The sequence below is a fragment of the Mauremys reevesii genome, linkage group 5, assembly GCF_016161935.1.
Source record: "Mauremys reevesii isolate NIE-2019 linkage group 5, ASM1616193v1, whole genome shotgun sequence".
Lineage (NCBI taxonomy): Eukaryota > Metazoa > Chordata > Testudines > Geoemydidae > Mauremys > Mauremys reevesii.
Window position 1 is genome coordinate 10,023,270 of NC_052627.1, and position 16,917 is coordinate 10,040,186.

General features: G+C 44.8%; 1 protein-coding gene and 1 long non-coding RNA gene across 5 annotated transcripts in view; one reads left to right on the forward strand and one right to left on the reverse strand.

Moving 5' to 3' along the window:
• CSGALNACT1 (chondroitin sulfate N-acetylgalactosaminyltransferase 1) overlaps positions 1–16,917 on the forward strand; it is a 95,240-nt gene that overhangs the window by 65,237 nt on the left and 13,086 nt on the right. For all 4 annotated transcript variants that reach the window (XM_039541976.1, XM_039541974.1, XM_039541977.1 and 1 more), the window contains 4 exons: positions 3,563–3,779; positions 5,496–5,597; positions 13,523–13,701; positions 14,508–14,602. In XM_039541976.1, the coding sequence (XP_039397910.1) occupies positions 3,563–3,779; positions 5,496–5,597; positions 13,523–13,701; positions 14,508–14,602 (593 nt within the window). The remainder of the gene's footprint in view (positions 1–3,562; positions 3,780–5,495; positions 5,598–13,522; positions 13,702–14,507; positions 14,603–16,917) is intronic.
• Positions 8,697–10,442, reverse strand: LOC120406835. Its single transcript, XR_005599620.1, has 2 exons — positions 10,138–10,442; positions 8,697–9,992 (listed from the first exon to the last, which is right to left on the reverse strand). It is a non-coding gene; the product is annotated as an uncharacterized LOC120406835 (long non-coding RNA).

Here is a 16,917-nt window from a genome sequence, read left to right on the forward strand (position 1 = left end):
TTCAACAGAACTACACTCATGCATAATTTTTGCAGGATGGGGAAGCTTGGATTGTAAACTCCTTGATAGCAGGTTGTGTTTTACTGTGTACAGCACCTAGCACAATGGGGCCCTGGTCTCTGTTGGGGCCTGTAAGTTCTACTGTAATACAAGTCATAAACAACAACAATAATGAGATATGAAAATTGGCATCTAGTTGCATGATAAAGCACCCTTCTTTCCATATTAGTGAACTGCTTATCCAGGGAAAACAAATAGCAGGATGGCTAAATTGTATTAAACGATCTAATTTCAGCCTTCTTTTCTATTAGAAGTATCTATTTTTCAAATGTATGCAATGTGCTATCAGCATCTCACTAGATACACAGTCAAGATTTAAAAAAGAAACTAATTAAATTAACATAATGTTTAAAAACTAACGAAAAAAAACCAGACACTAAAGGACCACCTTCCCTCTGATTCCTAATTAAAGCCTTCTTTCTCAAACCATCCCTTCAGAAAAAGCCTAAATAAACAGATACACCTTGCAGCATACTCAAAACATCAACAAACTCTGCATCAGAATAAGGGAGGAAGGAAATTCCAAAGCCACAGAACCTCCATTGATTCTACCTGAATCCCACCCCCCAGACATATATATTCAAGAACTATAAATTCAAGCCATTCAGGTGATCTCAGCTGGTCAGCTAAAGCACTGAGAGAGAAGAGAGGCAGTTTCTAAGATATCCAGAGCCCAAACTATACAAGACTTTATAGATCAAAACTCACCTTGAAATGATTAACTTAATGAAGTGGCTGAGCTGTTAACAAAAACATGAAACTTCTCATTGAAATCAGCTACTACCCTGGAGGGGAGCAAATGCTGAAACTCTTTATTTCTAAAAAGGGTCTGGGGTGATCTAGGGTATTATAGGCCAGTAAATCATTCTTTTGTACCCAGTAAACTAGTTGAGATTATAATTAAAAATACATTGATAAAAAACCTAGACAATGATGATGATACAGTGGGGATAACCCAGCGCAGCGCCTGCCACAGAAAATCACGCCTCACTAATCTATTAGAATTCTCTGAACATGTCCATAAAATCAGAGATAAAGGACAAGCAGCTACCATCATTTATTAGGGCTTTTAAAAAAACTGTGACAAAGTCTCTCACAAGCGGGTATCAAGGAAACTAAGTAACCATGGGGGGCGAGAGGCAAAAATACCATTTGTTATGGATCAGACATTGGCTAGGAGACAGAAAACAAAGAGTGCTAAGAAATGGTCATTTGGATAAGGTCATTCATACCAAGATCAAAAAAGAAGGAAACCCCTTTTTCCTTGATTTCTTGCAGACCTGCATTTAACTGCATTCTGCTAGCCCCTGGAGTTCCTGTGAGAGAGGCAGAGAAATCCAACTATACTCTTCTGTGGATTATAATTGCTAGGATGTTTGTTGCGGCTTTCAAAGTGAATTTAAGAAGTGGGTCTGAGAGAGAATAATTGAAATGCCAATGAACCTGGGTAGGACAAAGTGGTTTGCTCAGACACCCAATGTGGGGATGGGGGTGTCATTCTCAACAGATGAATTCTAAGGCCCGTGGGCCACCTACAGCCCACAAATCCTTGAAACAGGCCTTTGAGTGGTGCATTGGCTTTGTGCTGGCTCCTTGGCACAGGCTGAATTTCACCCATTAAGTACGTAAAAAGTAACTTTCCTGCAGGAACCTAATAATACACCCTGAGCATTGGGAAATTGTCATATGATATTCAGATACTGTTAGGAACAAGACAGGTGCTTTGGCACCATACATAGTGGTTTATTGAGACACCTCAGGTGAGGAATAAGTTCAGCAGTGCCACCTTGTGGTTCAGCAAAAATTACACTCCAGCTTCATGAGTTTGGTGCTACATGCCCCAGTGTATGGCGTAAAGAGAGGAAATTCACCACAGCAAAGCAATGCAACTAACCCCTCCCCCCACCCAGTGGTATGTGGAGACCTACCCAACTCATCCACAGGAACCTGTCCTGACGTGTCCAGGCCATTAACAGCCTCGGTGACAAGGCCCAAGGCTCCATCCATATAGGGGCTAAACCCACAGAGCCCCTGTCCAGACCTGTCTGCGTTCACCCATGGGATGTCACCACCTACCAAACTCTAGCTTCTGGACTATCCCTTCAAGGGACCTACGCAATTCGGGGGCACTCTGCCTTTGAGCCTGAAAAAATCCTGGCAGAAAAAGACTTTTCTCCCTACTCCAGCCAAAGAGTCGAAGGCCTACTACACTCTTTGTTTTCTGTCTCCTAGCCAATGTCTGATCCATAACAAATGGTATTTTTATACAAATAAGCTGGAATTTTCCAAGATGCCTAAGGATACAACTTTAGATAATGTTTCTTACTACACCCAGCTTTGGTTGCATTTCAGTGGGACTTGGGCTTCCAGCTCCCCTAGGCTTCTTTGAAAATCTCAGCCATAATCAGTCTTGAAAGTACTTCCTAGCCCCAAGGAAAACTGGGTGTTTTAGGTTTATCCTAGATCTAAAGTGGCTCAAACAGTTTCTGAATTAGCCTCAAGAAAGAGTCCCTGAAATCAATTCTGGCACCTGTCCACACCCAGAGATTTCCTGGCCTCCATTGTTTTGAAAGTCATTACTGTCATACCAGCTCAGTCATACCAGAGATGTCTCAGATTCACAGCTGGTTCCTTGCACTCCAGTGCAGCCAGGCATATGCACCATTGATGGTTTTAGAAGCCAAAGTAGTGATCCCTGCAGCTGTGTGGCAACAAGGGGGTCTTCATGATGACATGCTTGGTCACCTTGCTTACCAGGGTGAAATCCCCTCAGTGAGCATCCCAAGCAATCTCCAGGTCTCTGCTGCTCCTAAGCAAAGGGCAGGGTTCTGTAACATCCTCGCAGACCCAATGGACATTACTACCCTGGAGGGATAAACCTTCCACGTCTCTAGAAAGCATCTAAAAAATGAGAGCTCACCATAGTCACTTCCTCACTCCCTGGTTTTGCAGTTTAGACCTTGGACACTTTCTGTACAGGATTTTTCATCTGTGCCTAATAAAAACTCTCCAGAGTGGGGGAAACCTGGTAATGTTGCTTCAGATACTTGTCAGTATCCAGAACCTGCTTCTCTGGGGGCTGGATGAATCAAATGTGTGGGGAGAGCTCCTTTCCCAAATCCTCCTGCCTTTTCCATCCCTGTGGACCCAGTGTTTTGGGGGATGGCTGGCAGCTGTGTGCATTTGGAACATCCTGAAAATTAAGGAGCAGGCATCTAACAAGTTCTACTGTGGATGTGCAAATGGTGATTCTCAGAGACTTGTAATCTGGGTGGATTTTTATGGGAGATACAAAAGTCATCTTCCTAAAACCTGGGACTGTCCCCCGTCAGATTTTGAGTTCTGGTTTCAAACTATGGAAGAGCTGATGCACATACTAATTTTTTGTGTCTCGTTTATTTGCTGCTAAGTCTAAGTTACAAAAGCCACCTAATGTTACAACTTCTTCCTGGGGAATCCAGTTTCATGCTAATGTTTCCCTTCTTTCATACTCTTCTAACAGGCATGTACCGAACAGAAAAAGACAAAGGCACGTTGTACGAGCTTACTTTCAAAGGAGACAGACCACACAAATTCAGACGAATCGTTTTATTCAGACCATTTGGTCCCATCATGAAAGTGAAGAATGAAAACCTCAACATGGCCAACACGCTCATTAACATTGTAGTTCCATTAGCCAAGAGAGCCAGCAAGTTTCGACAATTTATGCAAAATTTCAGGTTTGTTTCCTTTTATGGATCTAGAGCTATCTTGATATTTTTATACAGTATGATGCAATTACCAGGGATTTTCCCACTAGAAAAAAAATTATTTTTACATAAAACCATCAATATATCATTTAAAAAAATCCATTTCCGTTTGCTTGGATCAACAGATATTTCACATGAACAGCAATTAGCTTTAGCAGTGGAGACCAAGGGAAAAGGTTATTTTGCGGTCATCTGTGTTTCTGAAGTTGATGCATCATGTACTAGGTATTTCGTTCTATCGGAAACTTGCTATTTCCTTCTTTGAGAGAGCAGGTGCCAGAACCACTTCAATGAATGTGTCAGTTCCACTCCCTAAGTAGCACAGGAAGGTTTATAGAAAATAAGAGTCATTGTATTATCCCTGGACTGCTTGTCGAGGCCTCATCAAAAGGATAGATAGTGACAGAAAGGCAATAAGAAATGTGCCTGGACTCAAGAGTGTTCTCTCCTTGTTACTTTTGATCAAAGCTCTTTCTTTATGCTCTTCTTTCCCAACATGGCTGTAGCAATTGCAGGAATGGATTTAATCAAGATGTAGCTCCCAGTCAGAACTAAGAATAACCTGCCCAGCGGTGGGCCCTGGATTTTGATAAGAAAATTGAGAGATACCCCTATAACTTAGCTGCGTAGTTGCCCAAGAAGGATACACATCTTGACAGATACACATATTCTTAGGCCACCTGATTTGCTCTTTCTTAGAGAAACGGAGGTGGGTCAGGTTAAGTAATATCTTTCATCGGACTAACTTCTGTTGGTGAGAGACAAGCTTTCGAGCCACAGAGAACGCTTCTTAGGTCTATCTTGAGAGTTTAGTTTGAGTGAATACTCCTCACACATTTTTCAGGGACATAACTAAACATGCTAGTCCAGGGGTAGGCAACCTATGGCACGCGTGCCAAGGGCGGCACACAAGCTGATTTTCAGTGGCACTCACACTGCCTGGGTCCTGGCCACTGGTCCGAGAGGTTCTGCATTTTAATTTAATTTTAAATGAAGCTTCTTAAACATTTTAAAAACCTTATTTACTTTACATACAATAGTAATCTAGTTATATAATATAGACTTATAGAGAGAGACCTTCTAAACACATTAATGTATTACTGGCATGCGAAACCTTAAATCAGAGTGAATAAATGAAAGCTCGGCACAGCACTTCTGAAAGGTTGCCGACCCCTGCGCTAGTATATAGAAGAAATAGAAATGAGGGTACAGGATTTCATTTCCCTCTTTGAATTCCCCCTTCTCTCACAGCCTCCTGGGTGCTGAGGTAGCACCTGCTGGCTTTAGTAGTTTGCCACACAATTGCTGGCTTTCCTACAGTGGCTTTCTGTCCATCAGCCAGGTGACTGGATGGGCTATTCCAATAGTGCTCTGCTGCCATAACTCAGGTAACTACTAGATGACAATTTATAGCCTGCTAATGCAGAGCTATGAAGTATCTTAGGCCCCATCCTGCAAGCTCATTCGAATGGAGCCAGTGTAGCTCTGAATGGGTTCAAGGATCTCAATGAAGGGCAGTAAAGATCTCACTGGAGCGGTGCAAGGATCTCAGTGGAGTGGCACCAGCAGAGAAGTTGGTTTGCAGAGTCCAGCACTATCCTGCATTCCCAGCTAGAGATGGCAGGTGTTGTTTGGGAAAGCAAACTTCCAAGGGTAATGAATGACTTGTATTGATGTCTGTTCTAGGGAAATGGGCATTGAGCAGGATGGGAGAATACACCTCACTGTAGTTTACTTTGGAAAAGAACAAATGAATGAAGTGAAAGCAATACTTGAAAACACCTCCAGGTGAGTATGGGTCTACATCGCTGCCTAGTGAGGCATGCTCCTCTCACGCGAAGCCAGATTGCCTTTCTCTAGCACTGTCAGGAGGGGGATAGATCATCCTCCCTCTCCTTGTGTCAGTCAGAAATGACATTACCCTGATGCTCCCTGATCTGCACTTGTGAATATTGATATTTAAAGCCATGGACTTAGTTCAGCGTAACTCCCACTCAACATCTGTAACTATGATCAGGCCTGAATTCCTCTAACCTTTGCATGAGCACCTTCTATCTGTTGGCACTAAAGCTTAACTTGGAGAAATGTAGGTAGGCTGGGCTTTTCAATAGTGCCTAAGGGCATTAGATGCCTAAATCTCATTGAATTTCAAAGGGATTTGGCACCTAACCCCTTTAGACCTTTTGAAAATCCCAGTCTGAAATATTTCCTGCACATAGTGAACTGTCTCTTTTCTTTTCTCCACCTTCATTATGACATGACATTTTTATAAGCAAATGATGTAATATGGTCTAGATGAAATTACTATCAGGTGGATACACAACTGGTTGAAAAACTTCCTCAAAGGGTTGTTATCAATGGTTTCCTGTCAAACTAGGAGGAAGTATCTAGTGGGGCCTGACAGGGGTCTGTCCTAGGTTTAGTACTATTCAGGGCTTAAATTCAGCCGGAGGTGTCCGGAGCAGAGCTCTAGTAAATATTGTTAAACCCGCAAGGCTGACGCCCCAAGCCCTGCCGCCTCCTGTGGGGCACTCTGGGAAATACTCGTTCAGAATTTAAGCCCTGGTACTAGTCAATATTTTCACGAATGACTTGGATAATGAAGTAGAAAGTACATGTTTCAAATTTGCGGATGGCACCAAGCTGAGAGAGGTCTCTAGCACTTGGGAGGACAGGGATAGAATTCACACTGACCTTGATAAATTAGAGAATTGGTCTGAAATCTACAAGATGAAGTTCATTAAAGACGTGCAAAGTACTACACTTAAGAAGGAAAAATCAAATGCATAACTACAAAATGCATAACTGGCTAGGTGATAGCACTGCTGACAGAGATCTGGGGATTATCATGGATCATACACTGAATGAGTCAAGTGTGTGATGCTGTTGTGAAAAAAGCAAATCATTCTGGGATATATTCACAGGAGTGTCATATATCAGACATGGGAGGTAACTCTCCTGCTCTATTCAGCACCGGTGATGCCTCAGCTGGAGTACTGTGACCGTTTTGGGGCACTCCTCTTTAAGAAAGATGGGAACAAATTGGAGCGAGGCCAGAGGAGAGCAACGAAAATAAGAGATTTTTGAAAACAAGACCTAGGAGGAAAGTTTGAAAGAATTAGGCATGTTTAGTCTAGAGAAGGGAAGGCTGAGGGGAGTCTGTATTAATTTAAATGGGATAAATGGGCCCAACGAGTCAAAGGTCTGTAACATGACCCTGTCACTGACTGTCCAACATTAAACCATATTAAACAAGGTTTGGGACTGGATATACAGAGACTTCAGCCTGCTTAGTACCATGGCAAACACGCCATTAAACATTTTTAGCCTTTTATTAAAATACAGAAAAGGAAACAGCTAACGCATTTGAAATATAAAGTATTATGTTGGGCTTTCGTTTTAACCATATCCCATGTTCATTTCCCTTTAGCTGGAGAGAGTTTTTAGAAGGCAAAAAAAGCCTTATTTGACAGCCTTTTAGACAATAATGACTGTCCTCTTTGGAGAAGAGAGATGGATTTAACTGGAGTGGGCTGGAGCTGTCTTTGATGCTGTGGTTGTTAAAGTCCCGTTGTGTTTCTTAAAAGACCAAACATGACAAACACATGCACAGGGAAGAGGAAAGAACAGCAAAGATAGAATATGCAGCTTCTGTCGCTGGTGTTGACTTTCACTGCTGCTGGAAAAACACAGGCACAGCACAGGTCTGATCAGCCACTCTGAGTCCTGGCAAACTCCAGCATCCGGCTGGTTAGGGCAGAGCATTTATCTGCATTTCTGGTCACAGGCATACAGCAGCGTCACAAAAATCTACAGTCTTGGCTGGTTACGCCAGATTCTTATTAGACAGAAAGGAAAAGGTTTTCAGCAACCAGCAACAGCCTCACATGGAAGGGGAGGAGGGGGCGCTGGGTTCAGGCTTGCGGCGGGGTGGTTCTCTGCAGGGGCTCGGGCGAGTAGCTGGGGGTATCCTGTTTTCCCTTTGGGAAATATGGTCACCCTACTTAACACAGTCCTTGAGTTATTTCAGGAGGCCTTTTTGTTTGGACAAATTCAGTCTTCCTGTTTCCTTTTGCTCCCTTTCCCCACCAACGTTTGTTGTTCTAGGTTACGGTGACATTTTGTGAACTGTTACTCGCTTTTCACAGCTGAGCTCACAGTGAGGGCAAATTTGTAGGCCCTGTTATCACAACGAGACCTGAGACCAACCTTCAAATATGCAAAGGGTTGTTATAAAGAGGACTGCGATCAATTGTACTCCATGTCCAGCGAGGGTAGGACAAGAAGTAATGAGCTTAGTTTGCAGCAAGGAAGATTTAGGCTGGATATTAGGAAAAACTTTCTAACGATAAGGACAGTTAAGAACTGGAACAGGTGACGTAGGGAGACTGTAGAATCCCTGTCATTGAAGGTTTTTAAGAACAGGTTGGACAAAAACTTATCAGAGATGGTCTAGGTTTACTTAATCCTACCCCAGCCTGGGAGGCTGGACAAGATGGCTTCTCAAAGTCCCTTCCAGTGCTACATTTCTCTGGTTCTATCATTAAGAGCTATAAGGAAATACAGAGAAGAAAAGGAGAGAGGGAGTGGGACTGCTGAACCAGGATCAAAGTTAAAACCTGTGGTGCTAGCCCAGCTCAGAGCTTTATGCTTCTTCACGCTGTTTCTGTTATGTGAACGAAACAGAGAAAACAAAATTATTGTGCCTTTTGAAAATCTGGCAGAAGTCACAGTGGGACTGATTCCTTCTGAAAATCTAGCCTTATCTCAGCAACCTGAGCTGTGTAGCTTGAGAGTAGGCTGCCTGCCTACTGCTTCTGTTTTTCTTGTGCTAGAGATGCATTCAGCTAGTGCTGCTTTGGAAAATACCAGGCAGAAATACATGTGTATAGTTCTGAACATTAGTGAATTCTGTTCATTTTACATTTGCAGTTCTAAGGAGAAAAAGTGTGTCGAGGCCTAGCTGGAAGTAATGGATCTATTAAGTTAACCCTGCGCTGTTGTCAAAGGGCAGTTCAGTTTGGCAGTTGATTATTTCTCTGTTATTATGTTGTTCTTATGCTCAAATGGCATGAAATGGGATTTCAGGGAAAGTTCACTGAGTCATTAGCTTGACTCAAACTATTGCACTGTTCCACAGCCTCAGCTGTAGCCAGGTTTCAGATTTCTGTCCTATTCAGTTCTTAGTGCAATAACATCCATTGACGGCGTGGAGGGTGGGGCAAGGTGGGCATTTACTAGACAATTAGGCTGTATGAGACATTCACGCTCAGGAGTAATGTTAACAAACACTCTGTGGCCCACATCGGCATGGACAGTTGGTTTAACAACGCGTCAGCGGGTCGTGGTTAACGCTGTTGTTCCAACAGGTTTTTAACTATATCCAGGTGACATGATGGGAAACACAATGGTCCCTTTCTGTGCTGACAGCTGAGTTGTGTTTGCCATGGGGTCTGTTACCATGACTCCTCCAACACAACCTAATTTTCTAGTGGTGACCAGCTCTGGGAGAAAGCGCTCTCTCTTAACCCCCCCCCCTGCATGTGATGTGGCTTTTCAGAGGGCAGCTAGAAAGGCCTTGGAAAATTCACCTCAGCGTTACCTGCTCTTGAAGATTATCACCTTCCTAGCCAGGTGACTGTTTCTGGGCAGGTCTCAGGATTCTTAGCACAAGTCTGGCCAGAAAGTGGTACCCGAAGGTACATGAGAGATGTGACTGGAGAGAGCATTCATACAGCGTTACGCTAGAACATGGCAGAGGAGGCCAGTAGGGGGACTGTGGACGCTGGGCCGGATGTGAACATACGCAGGACCCCCGGAATGGGCACAAGCGGTGTGGCTGGGTCTGCCACTAAATGATCACTCCCATGGCTTGTCGTTAGGCATATGCGCCTCTCTGTTACTGTTATTAGCAGCAGGATGATACAGCAGTGCATGTGGCTTCATGCTCAGATAGACTGGCCTTCAGGTTTGGTAGCAGCAGCAAAGGCGGGCTGGAGATGCCAGGAAATCTGAGTTGGGTAGAATTCATCAGTGGCACAGCCTGGTCTGCACTCTCCTGATCAGAAAGTTGCTCGTGCATCCTTAGGGGCCAGCCCTGCTGTTCAGGAGTCCGTGGTACCCACTTCACTGCCAGGGTACAATGCTGGCAGCACAGGGCTGGGCATGCAGGGAGCCAGGGGCCTGCAGGAGTCAGAGAAAACAATGCTAATGACCCCAGTGTGCGGCCCTGCCCATACCTCAGTCGTGTCAATGATCCATTTCAGTAGGCTAAGCAGCAGTTGGAACGTGATGAAACGGCAGTGGAAAAGGGCTGGTTTATAAATACCTGCTCAGCGTCACGACCAAGCTACAACAGCTTCTACCTCAGCTGGTGCTGCTGCTGGGAGTTCCTGGCAGGGTGCTGCTGCTGCTGGGGTGATATGTCTGGCCAAGAGGCAGGGATGTTAGACCCATCTGCACATGCCAAAAGGGAAGTTCAGAGCAATGGGATGGAAGACAATGGGCAAATCACCTCCTCTGAGCGAGAAGTACAGCCCCCCCCATTGCTGAGCCCCCCCCCTTAGGTACAACCTCCTCCAGAGCACAGCCTCCAATCACCGCTCTGTGGCTGGGTGAGGCAAGGGACTGACAGAGGTCGATGGAATGCCAGGAAGCACTTAGCCATTGTCTCTCATGGAAGCGGAATGGGGCCATTCTCCATCATGAGAGGAAGGACGTGGTGAGAGCCCTAATCTGGGACTCCTCCTGTGTGATGTCAGACCAGTCACTTAGGCCTGGATCTTCAAAGGTATTTAGGCACTCGCTTTCCATTGATTTCAGTGGGTGTTACATGCCTACATAACTTGAGGATCAGGGTCTCAGTCTTTGTGTGCCTCGGTTTCCCACCTGTACAATGGGGATAATAACATCTTCCTACCTCACAGGGGTGTTGAGGGATCAGTACTTTAAAGATTGTGAGGTGCTCAGATTGTAGGTGATGAGGGTGATCATTGTCAGCAGAATTAATTCTCTGTTTCTAATGGGTTTGTTAGTTTAACAGAATACTTGTCTTAAACACACTGCCTGTTCAGACCAACTGAGGTGAAAGCACCGTGTTCTTCCAGATTGTATTCCACAGGCATTTTTGACACATTATGCCTTCTAATGCTCATTTCAGTCCCTCAGTAAGGCTTTGTCTACACTACACAGCTTTTAGCGACATGGCCGTCTCGCTAAAAGTGTAAATGCTGTTTTGTTGACAAAATACTTCCCCCCCCCCCACGAGTGGGGTTTGCGTTGTCGACAGGAGAGCGCCCCTGCCAACAACGAGCCGTTTACACTGCCACTTGCCGCGCAAAACTTTTGTCTTTGCGGAGGGGGGGGGGTGGCCTTTTTAAGCACCTGTGAACGATAAAAGTTTTGTCATTCAATTGGCAGAGTAGACAAAGCCTAAAAGTGATTCCATTTGTTCGCCTATTTTGTAAGCTCTTTGGGATAGACACTACAAAACTTCTCTGCATCTTGTACAGCTTCAGCTACACCGTGCTTAACAAATACTAAGCAATAATAATTAAAAGGGAAATCCCGCCATTTGCAATTAGCAGATACATTTATAATTGGAGAATGATGATGCAGCAGCTTTGCTGTCAAACACAAATAAGATGACAAAGCAGTTGACTCGTGATTTAGCAGCTTGTAGGGTTCTTCCATCTAATGAGATCAGTCACTCCCCACCTTGTGTATCCTGATCGCTAATTAGCCTGGGGATTTAACCAATGTGCACCATCAAAGTGCTGTTTAACGGTCCTAAAATAATTGAAGATGATCACTTTTGGCATCCTTCCAGGAACTTCAGAGCAGACTGCTAGCGCTTCAATTAGTTTGGATCATGCCAGGTTTTAGCACAGAAGCTCCAGGAAAAATAGGGAAATGGCTTACGGACCAGGAGTTGCAGCAAATAGTCATGTCCAGCCTGTCCATGTGGCTGTGTGATGATTTCATATGCAGAGGTGCCTTGGTTTTCTGCGGGGGATTAGAGAGTTCAGAGACCCTGACAATTCTGAGCTTGATTTTTTCTTTCATGTGCTTTGACTGTGAGCTGGCCAATGGCAAGTCAACCAGATATAGGGACGATGGGATTCTTTCAGCACGGGCACACGCTACAGCAGTCTAAAGCCTCAGGCTTCCAGCTCGCTGCAAACCCTTGCAGGGCTAGATGGGTTCCCTGCCTGTGTTTGTTCTGGTTCTGTAAATTCAGAGCTAGACTTTGCTGCTTTTGTATCACGCAGCATTCCCCCAGCTCATATTTACATCTACTTGGGTGAACTTCTTACCTTTCCTGTGTTTCCCATTCAGACTTCACTACCAGCCTTCTGAGTACCATTGCTAGCTTACCTCATGGCTCAGCTTGGCATAGTTATTGCTTCATGAGCCTTTACATTTACCATTTAAGGGCAAGGGCTTCAGACGGTTTCAGCACCCAGCAGAGCTCATTGTTCTCAGTGGGAACTGCTGGGTGCTGAGCATATTTGAAAATCCAGCTACTTCAGTCAGGTGCCTCAGTGGGAGCTGAGCGCTTTTGAAAATCTGGCCCCTAACCTCCTATCTGATTTGGTGTGGCATGAAGGCCTAATTTGCAGAAGTGCTGAGCATCCACAACTCCTGCTGGTGTCAGTGGGAGCTGAGTGCCCCCTGAAGATCAAACCCTGAGGCTACATCTACACTGCGATAATGGAGTCTCAGAGCTCGGGTCAACTGACTTGGGCTCATAGGGCTTGGGCTACCCAGCTAAAAACAACCCTTTGGGCTCAGGCCAGAATCTGGGCTCAAACCCGGTGAAGGGGGAGGGTCTCAGAGCCCAGGTTCCAGTCTGAGCCCAAATGTCTACGGGTGCTATTTTTAACACTGCCTGCAGCCCAAGCGCTGCTAGCCTGAGTCAATTGACCTGAGCTCTGAAACTCGGGTCTTTTATTGCAATGTAGTTGTATTGTGAGTCTCTCAGTATTGTTATCCTTGGCTAAGCATGTTACCAAGAGCTCAGGTTACCCATCACACACTTATCCTCTTTTTCACACACGAGCTGTTTGAAATAATCTGTTTTTCTGCACTAAGCTGAGGGCTATCAGACCACAAGCAGTAAATCCACGTTAGGTTTCTCAAGATGGTTGGATTTAATCCAGAAGCTGTTTTAAGGAATACAGAGTATGTAAAATGGATGTGTTTATCTGAAGGCTGATCCAGAGTCCGTAGACAGCAGTGAAAGGACTCCCAGTGACTTCTGTGAGCTTTTGTTCTTTTGTTAGTTTTTCAATCCAGCTCAGGTACACTTTATTTTATTTTAGGCAATGGTACTTAGCATTAATGCACAATGATTTCTCTAAAAATATGAGTGAATATCTCTTTAAAATATTAGTTTTCAAATGTACAACTTGGACATAAAATAGCTAGATGATTGTTTTATTAAAATGGGATCGAACTCCTTCTCTTACTGCTGTTTGCTGGTTTCCTTCACAGCCTATGAATATTATCCCAGATATATTAAAAAAAGACCTGCTAAGTATAAGATCTGAGTTACAGATTCCATTCCTATTTTGCCTCGTGTGTCATGGAAATACACCCTCCCCCATTCCTCTTTTAAAATATGTTGTTCAGTAAATACAATGACATTAATGACGAGTTGACTGCCCCTTTTATCTCTTAAACCTCATCTCACATACTGCTGCTCCTCCTAGATCAGCTAACTTCAAGAATTTCACCTTTATCCAGCTGAATGAAGAATTTTCGAGAGGGAAAGGATTAGACATAGGTGCTCGCATTTGGAAAGGAAACAACGTCGTTCTCTTTTTTTGTGATGTAGATATCTACTTCACTGCTGAATTCCTGAACACCTGTAGATTGAACACACAGCCAGGTATGGCTACCCAGGGCATTTACTCCTTTAAACAGACTTCTCTTTATTGTGCAATAACCTTCACTAACGTGTTCCCTCTTTCTGGTGGGTAAGCAAGCTATAGTAAGGCATTCTTAACATTCAGCTCAACTAAGGCTTGTCTCAGGGCTGGTCTACACTGGGGGGGGGTGTCGATGTAAGATACGCAACTTCAGCTATGGGAATAGCGTAGCTGAAGTCAACATATCTTATTTCAACTTACCTCCCATCCTCACAGCGTGGGATCGACGGCCGCGGCTCCCCCGTCGACTCCGTTTCCGCCTCTCGCCCTGGTGGAGTTCTGGAGTCGACGGGAGCACGTTCAGGGATCAATTTATCACATCTAGACGAGACGCGATATATCAATCTCCGATAGATCGATCGCTACCCGCCGATCCGGTGGGTAGTGTGGACGTACCCTAAGAGTAAAGACCTATATTGCTGATTGTCACATTTTAGCTAGAGTGAAAAGAAAAACAAATTGTCAGCTTCCACTGTGATTGAATTCCTTGCCTTTGTCACTTTGTTTTCTGGGGCCCATCTGGGTCATTTGTCAAACTACATCCACATGGTCACATTCTCCATCCAAACCACACACTCTGAGACTGTGGGCCTTATCTAAAACCCAGGGAAGGCAATGGAAATCTTTCTATAGATTTGAATGGCATTTGGATCAAGCCCTAAGTCTGTTTCCAGTTTCACAGAGAAGCACAAGTTTAATCTAGTTTTAGAGCATCAAACAACTTTATCGGTAATAACTTTATTTTTTAATCCATTGTGATTTCTAGGGAAGAAAGTATTTTACCCAGTTCTTTTCAGCCAGTATAACCCAGGTATAATTTATGGGCACCATGGTTCCATCCCGCCCTTAGAACAGCAGCTGGTAAGTAACTGGCTCTAAAAATGCATGCTTTGAACCGTGCATAAAACTTCCCCTTCAGGAAGACATCTGTGCTTGCGAATAGAATTTCACCATCTTGGGTCCATTGAGATGCGGTGTGCAGAATACGTAACTTATTGTGTGCAGCACGTTCTGTAGTAATATTTCACACTCTAGCAGCTTAGCGAACAGCTTTATCTTAAAGCAGATTTGATATTTACATTTGTAAATTAAGAATTTAAATGTGGGCTGTTTGTCTGCCAGAAGTGGCATTATGTTGACCAGATTCCACTTCAGGGAATGTACAGCTCTGGGGCTAATGAACCCCGTCCTTTTCTTAGCTTCCTCGTCTGTCTAAGGTAACAAGACTGTTTCCCTGCCTTGTGTTTTGTGAGGCCAAATGATGTCCATGAAGAGTTTGGAGCTCGTTGGACTGATGGTGCAGGGAAGGTAATTAATCATTTGAACAGACTCTCACAGGCAGTAGTGTGGATTCTCCATCACTTGAGGTTTAAGTTGAAATTGGATGTCTTTCTAAAAGCTAGGCTCTAGCTCAGGGGTCAGCAACCTGTGCCAAAGGTGGCACGTGGGCTGATTTTTAGTGGCACACTGCTGCCAGCTGGGGTCCCGGCCGCTGGCCCTGCTCAGCCCACTGCCGGCCTGGATTACGGAACCTGGGCCAGCAGCGGGATGAGCCGCTCAGCCCACTGCCGGTCTGGGGTTCCGGCCGCTGCCCTTGCTGCCGGTCTGGCACGTGAAACCTTTACTGGCATGCGAAACCTTAAATTAATGAAGACTTGGCACACCACTTCTCAAAGGTTGCCGGCCCCTGATCTCGCTCAACCACAAGGTGTTGGACTCAGTGCAACAAGGCTGAGTGAGACTGGGTGCTAGGCAGGAGGTCAGACTAGATATGATCCTTATGGTCCCTTTTTGCCTTAAAATGTATGGGCCAGAATGTCCACAGGTGTAAATCGCTGTAGCCCCATTGACTTCAGTCTGGCCCCATGCATGAATAAGGACGAAGAGTTGCTATTTTAAAATGCTGTAGTGAGGCATGCAGTGTGAGATAAGGCCAGGCATCTCTGGCAGGCCCGAGGGAAGATAAGTTGCGGAGGAGTCAGAGTGAATCCCCTGTCCAGAGAAGTTACTTTGCTCAGGACAGAAATGTTGCTTTGCAGCACTGTTCTGGAAGCAGGCAGCAGAGGTCCAGCTCCTTCACTCTCTTGCTGTGTCATGTGCTGATGTTATAGGAGGTGCTTGAGAATATGCTCCATTTACACACACAGTCACTGCACTCCTGTTTCTCCCTAAAGAGCCTGCTCATCCAACTGGATCTCCACCCTTGGGCCCACACACATGTGCCCCGGCTAAGGTGACCCTTGGAGCTCATAAACCCAGAGCTGTAGAATCCAGGAATTAGCCAGCCTTGTGGCTTCAGCTAGGTTCCCCTCTGCTCAGGTCCGTTCTGACCACAGCCAGTAAAGAGGCCTCCACGGCTTGCCAGAGCTCATCCCACCTCTGTGTCAGGGTTTAGTGTACCCCCCCACCCCCAAGAAGAGCTATAAGGTGGGATTTTGAAAAGGGCCGAAAGGCCAGATCTGCGAAGGCATGTAGGCGTTGCTGCACTCAGCGTTGCACTGGCTAACAGATTTAGATGCCTCATTCTCATTTTCAAAAGTGATTTAGGCACTCACAAGCCTAAATCCCATCAATTGTCAATGAGATGTTGGCTCTTAGGTGCCTAAATCCCACTTGGAAAATGAGCGTTAGGCTCCTAAATACATTAGGCACTGCACTGCAGCAACACCTTTACAAATCTGGGCTAAGTAACCGAGGCGCACATGCCCCATTGACTTTGCCTGTTGAAAACTCCATCCCAGGTGTTTTAAAATCCTTTCCTGCTATTACCAGACTTACCCTGTCTGAGACGTTCTACAGTGGCTGGCCATATCCATCTCAGATAGAATCAGGAGACACGCCTATCAGATGAGGGGGAGAAAAGACAAAATAGGGCTTGTTTACAAAGCAGACGATTTGTATGATTAACAGGAAAAAGCTTTTTCCTCATTTACGGTGGGATCAGTGAACAGACAACAGATTCATGAAACTATTCCGTGTGAAATATCCTCTGTGTTATTAAAATGAGAGCTTGGAAAATCCGTTGAACTGTTTATTCCAAACAAAACCTTTCCTGATTCCACCACTCAATTCACACTAGCTCTTATCTTTCTGCTGCAGCCCGGCCAGAGAACCCCAAGCTTGTCAACAGTTTGTATAGGGAAGGAAACAAAAATGTCATTATAAAACTAAAGTTA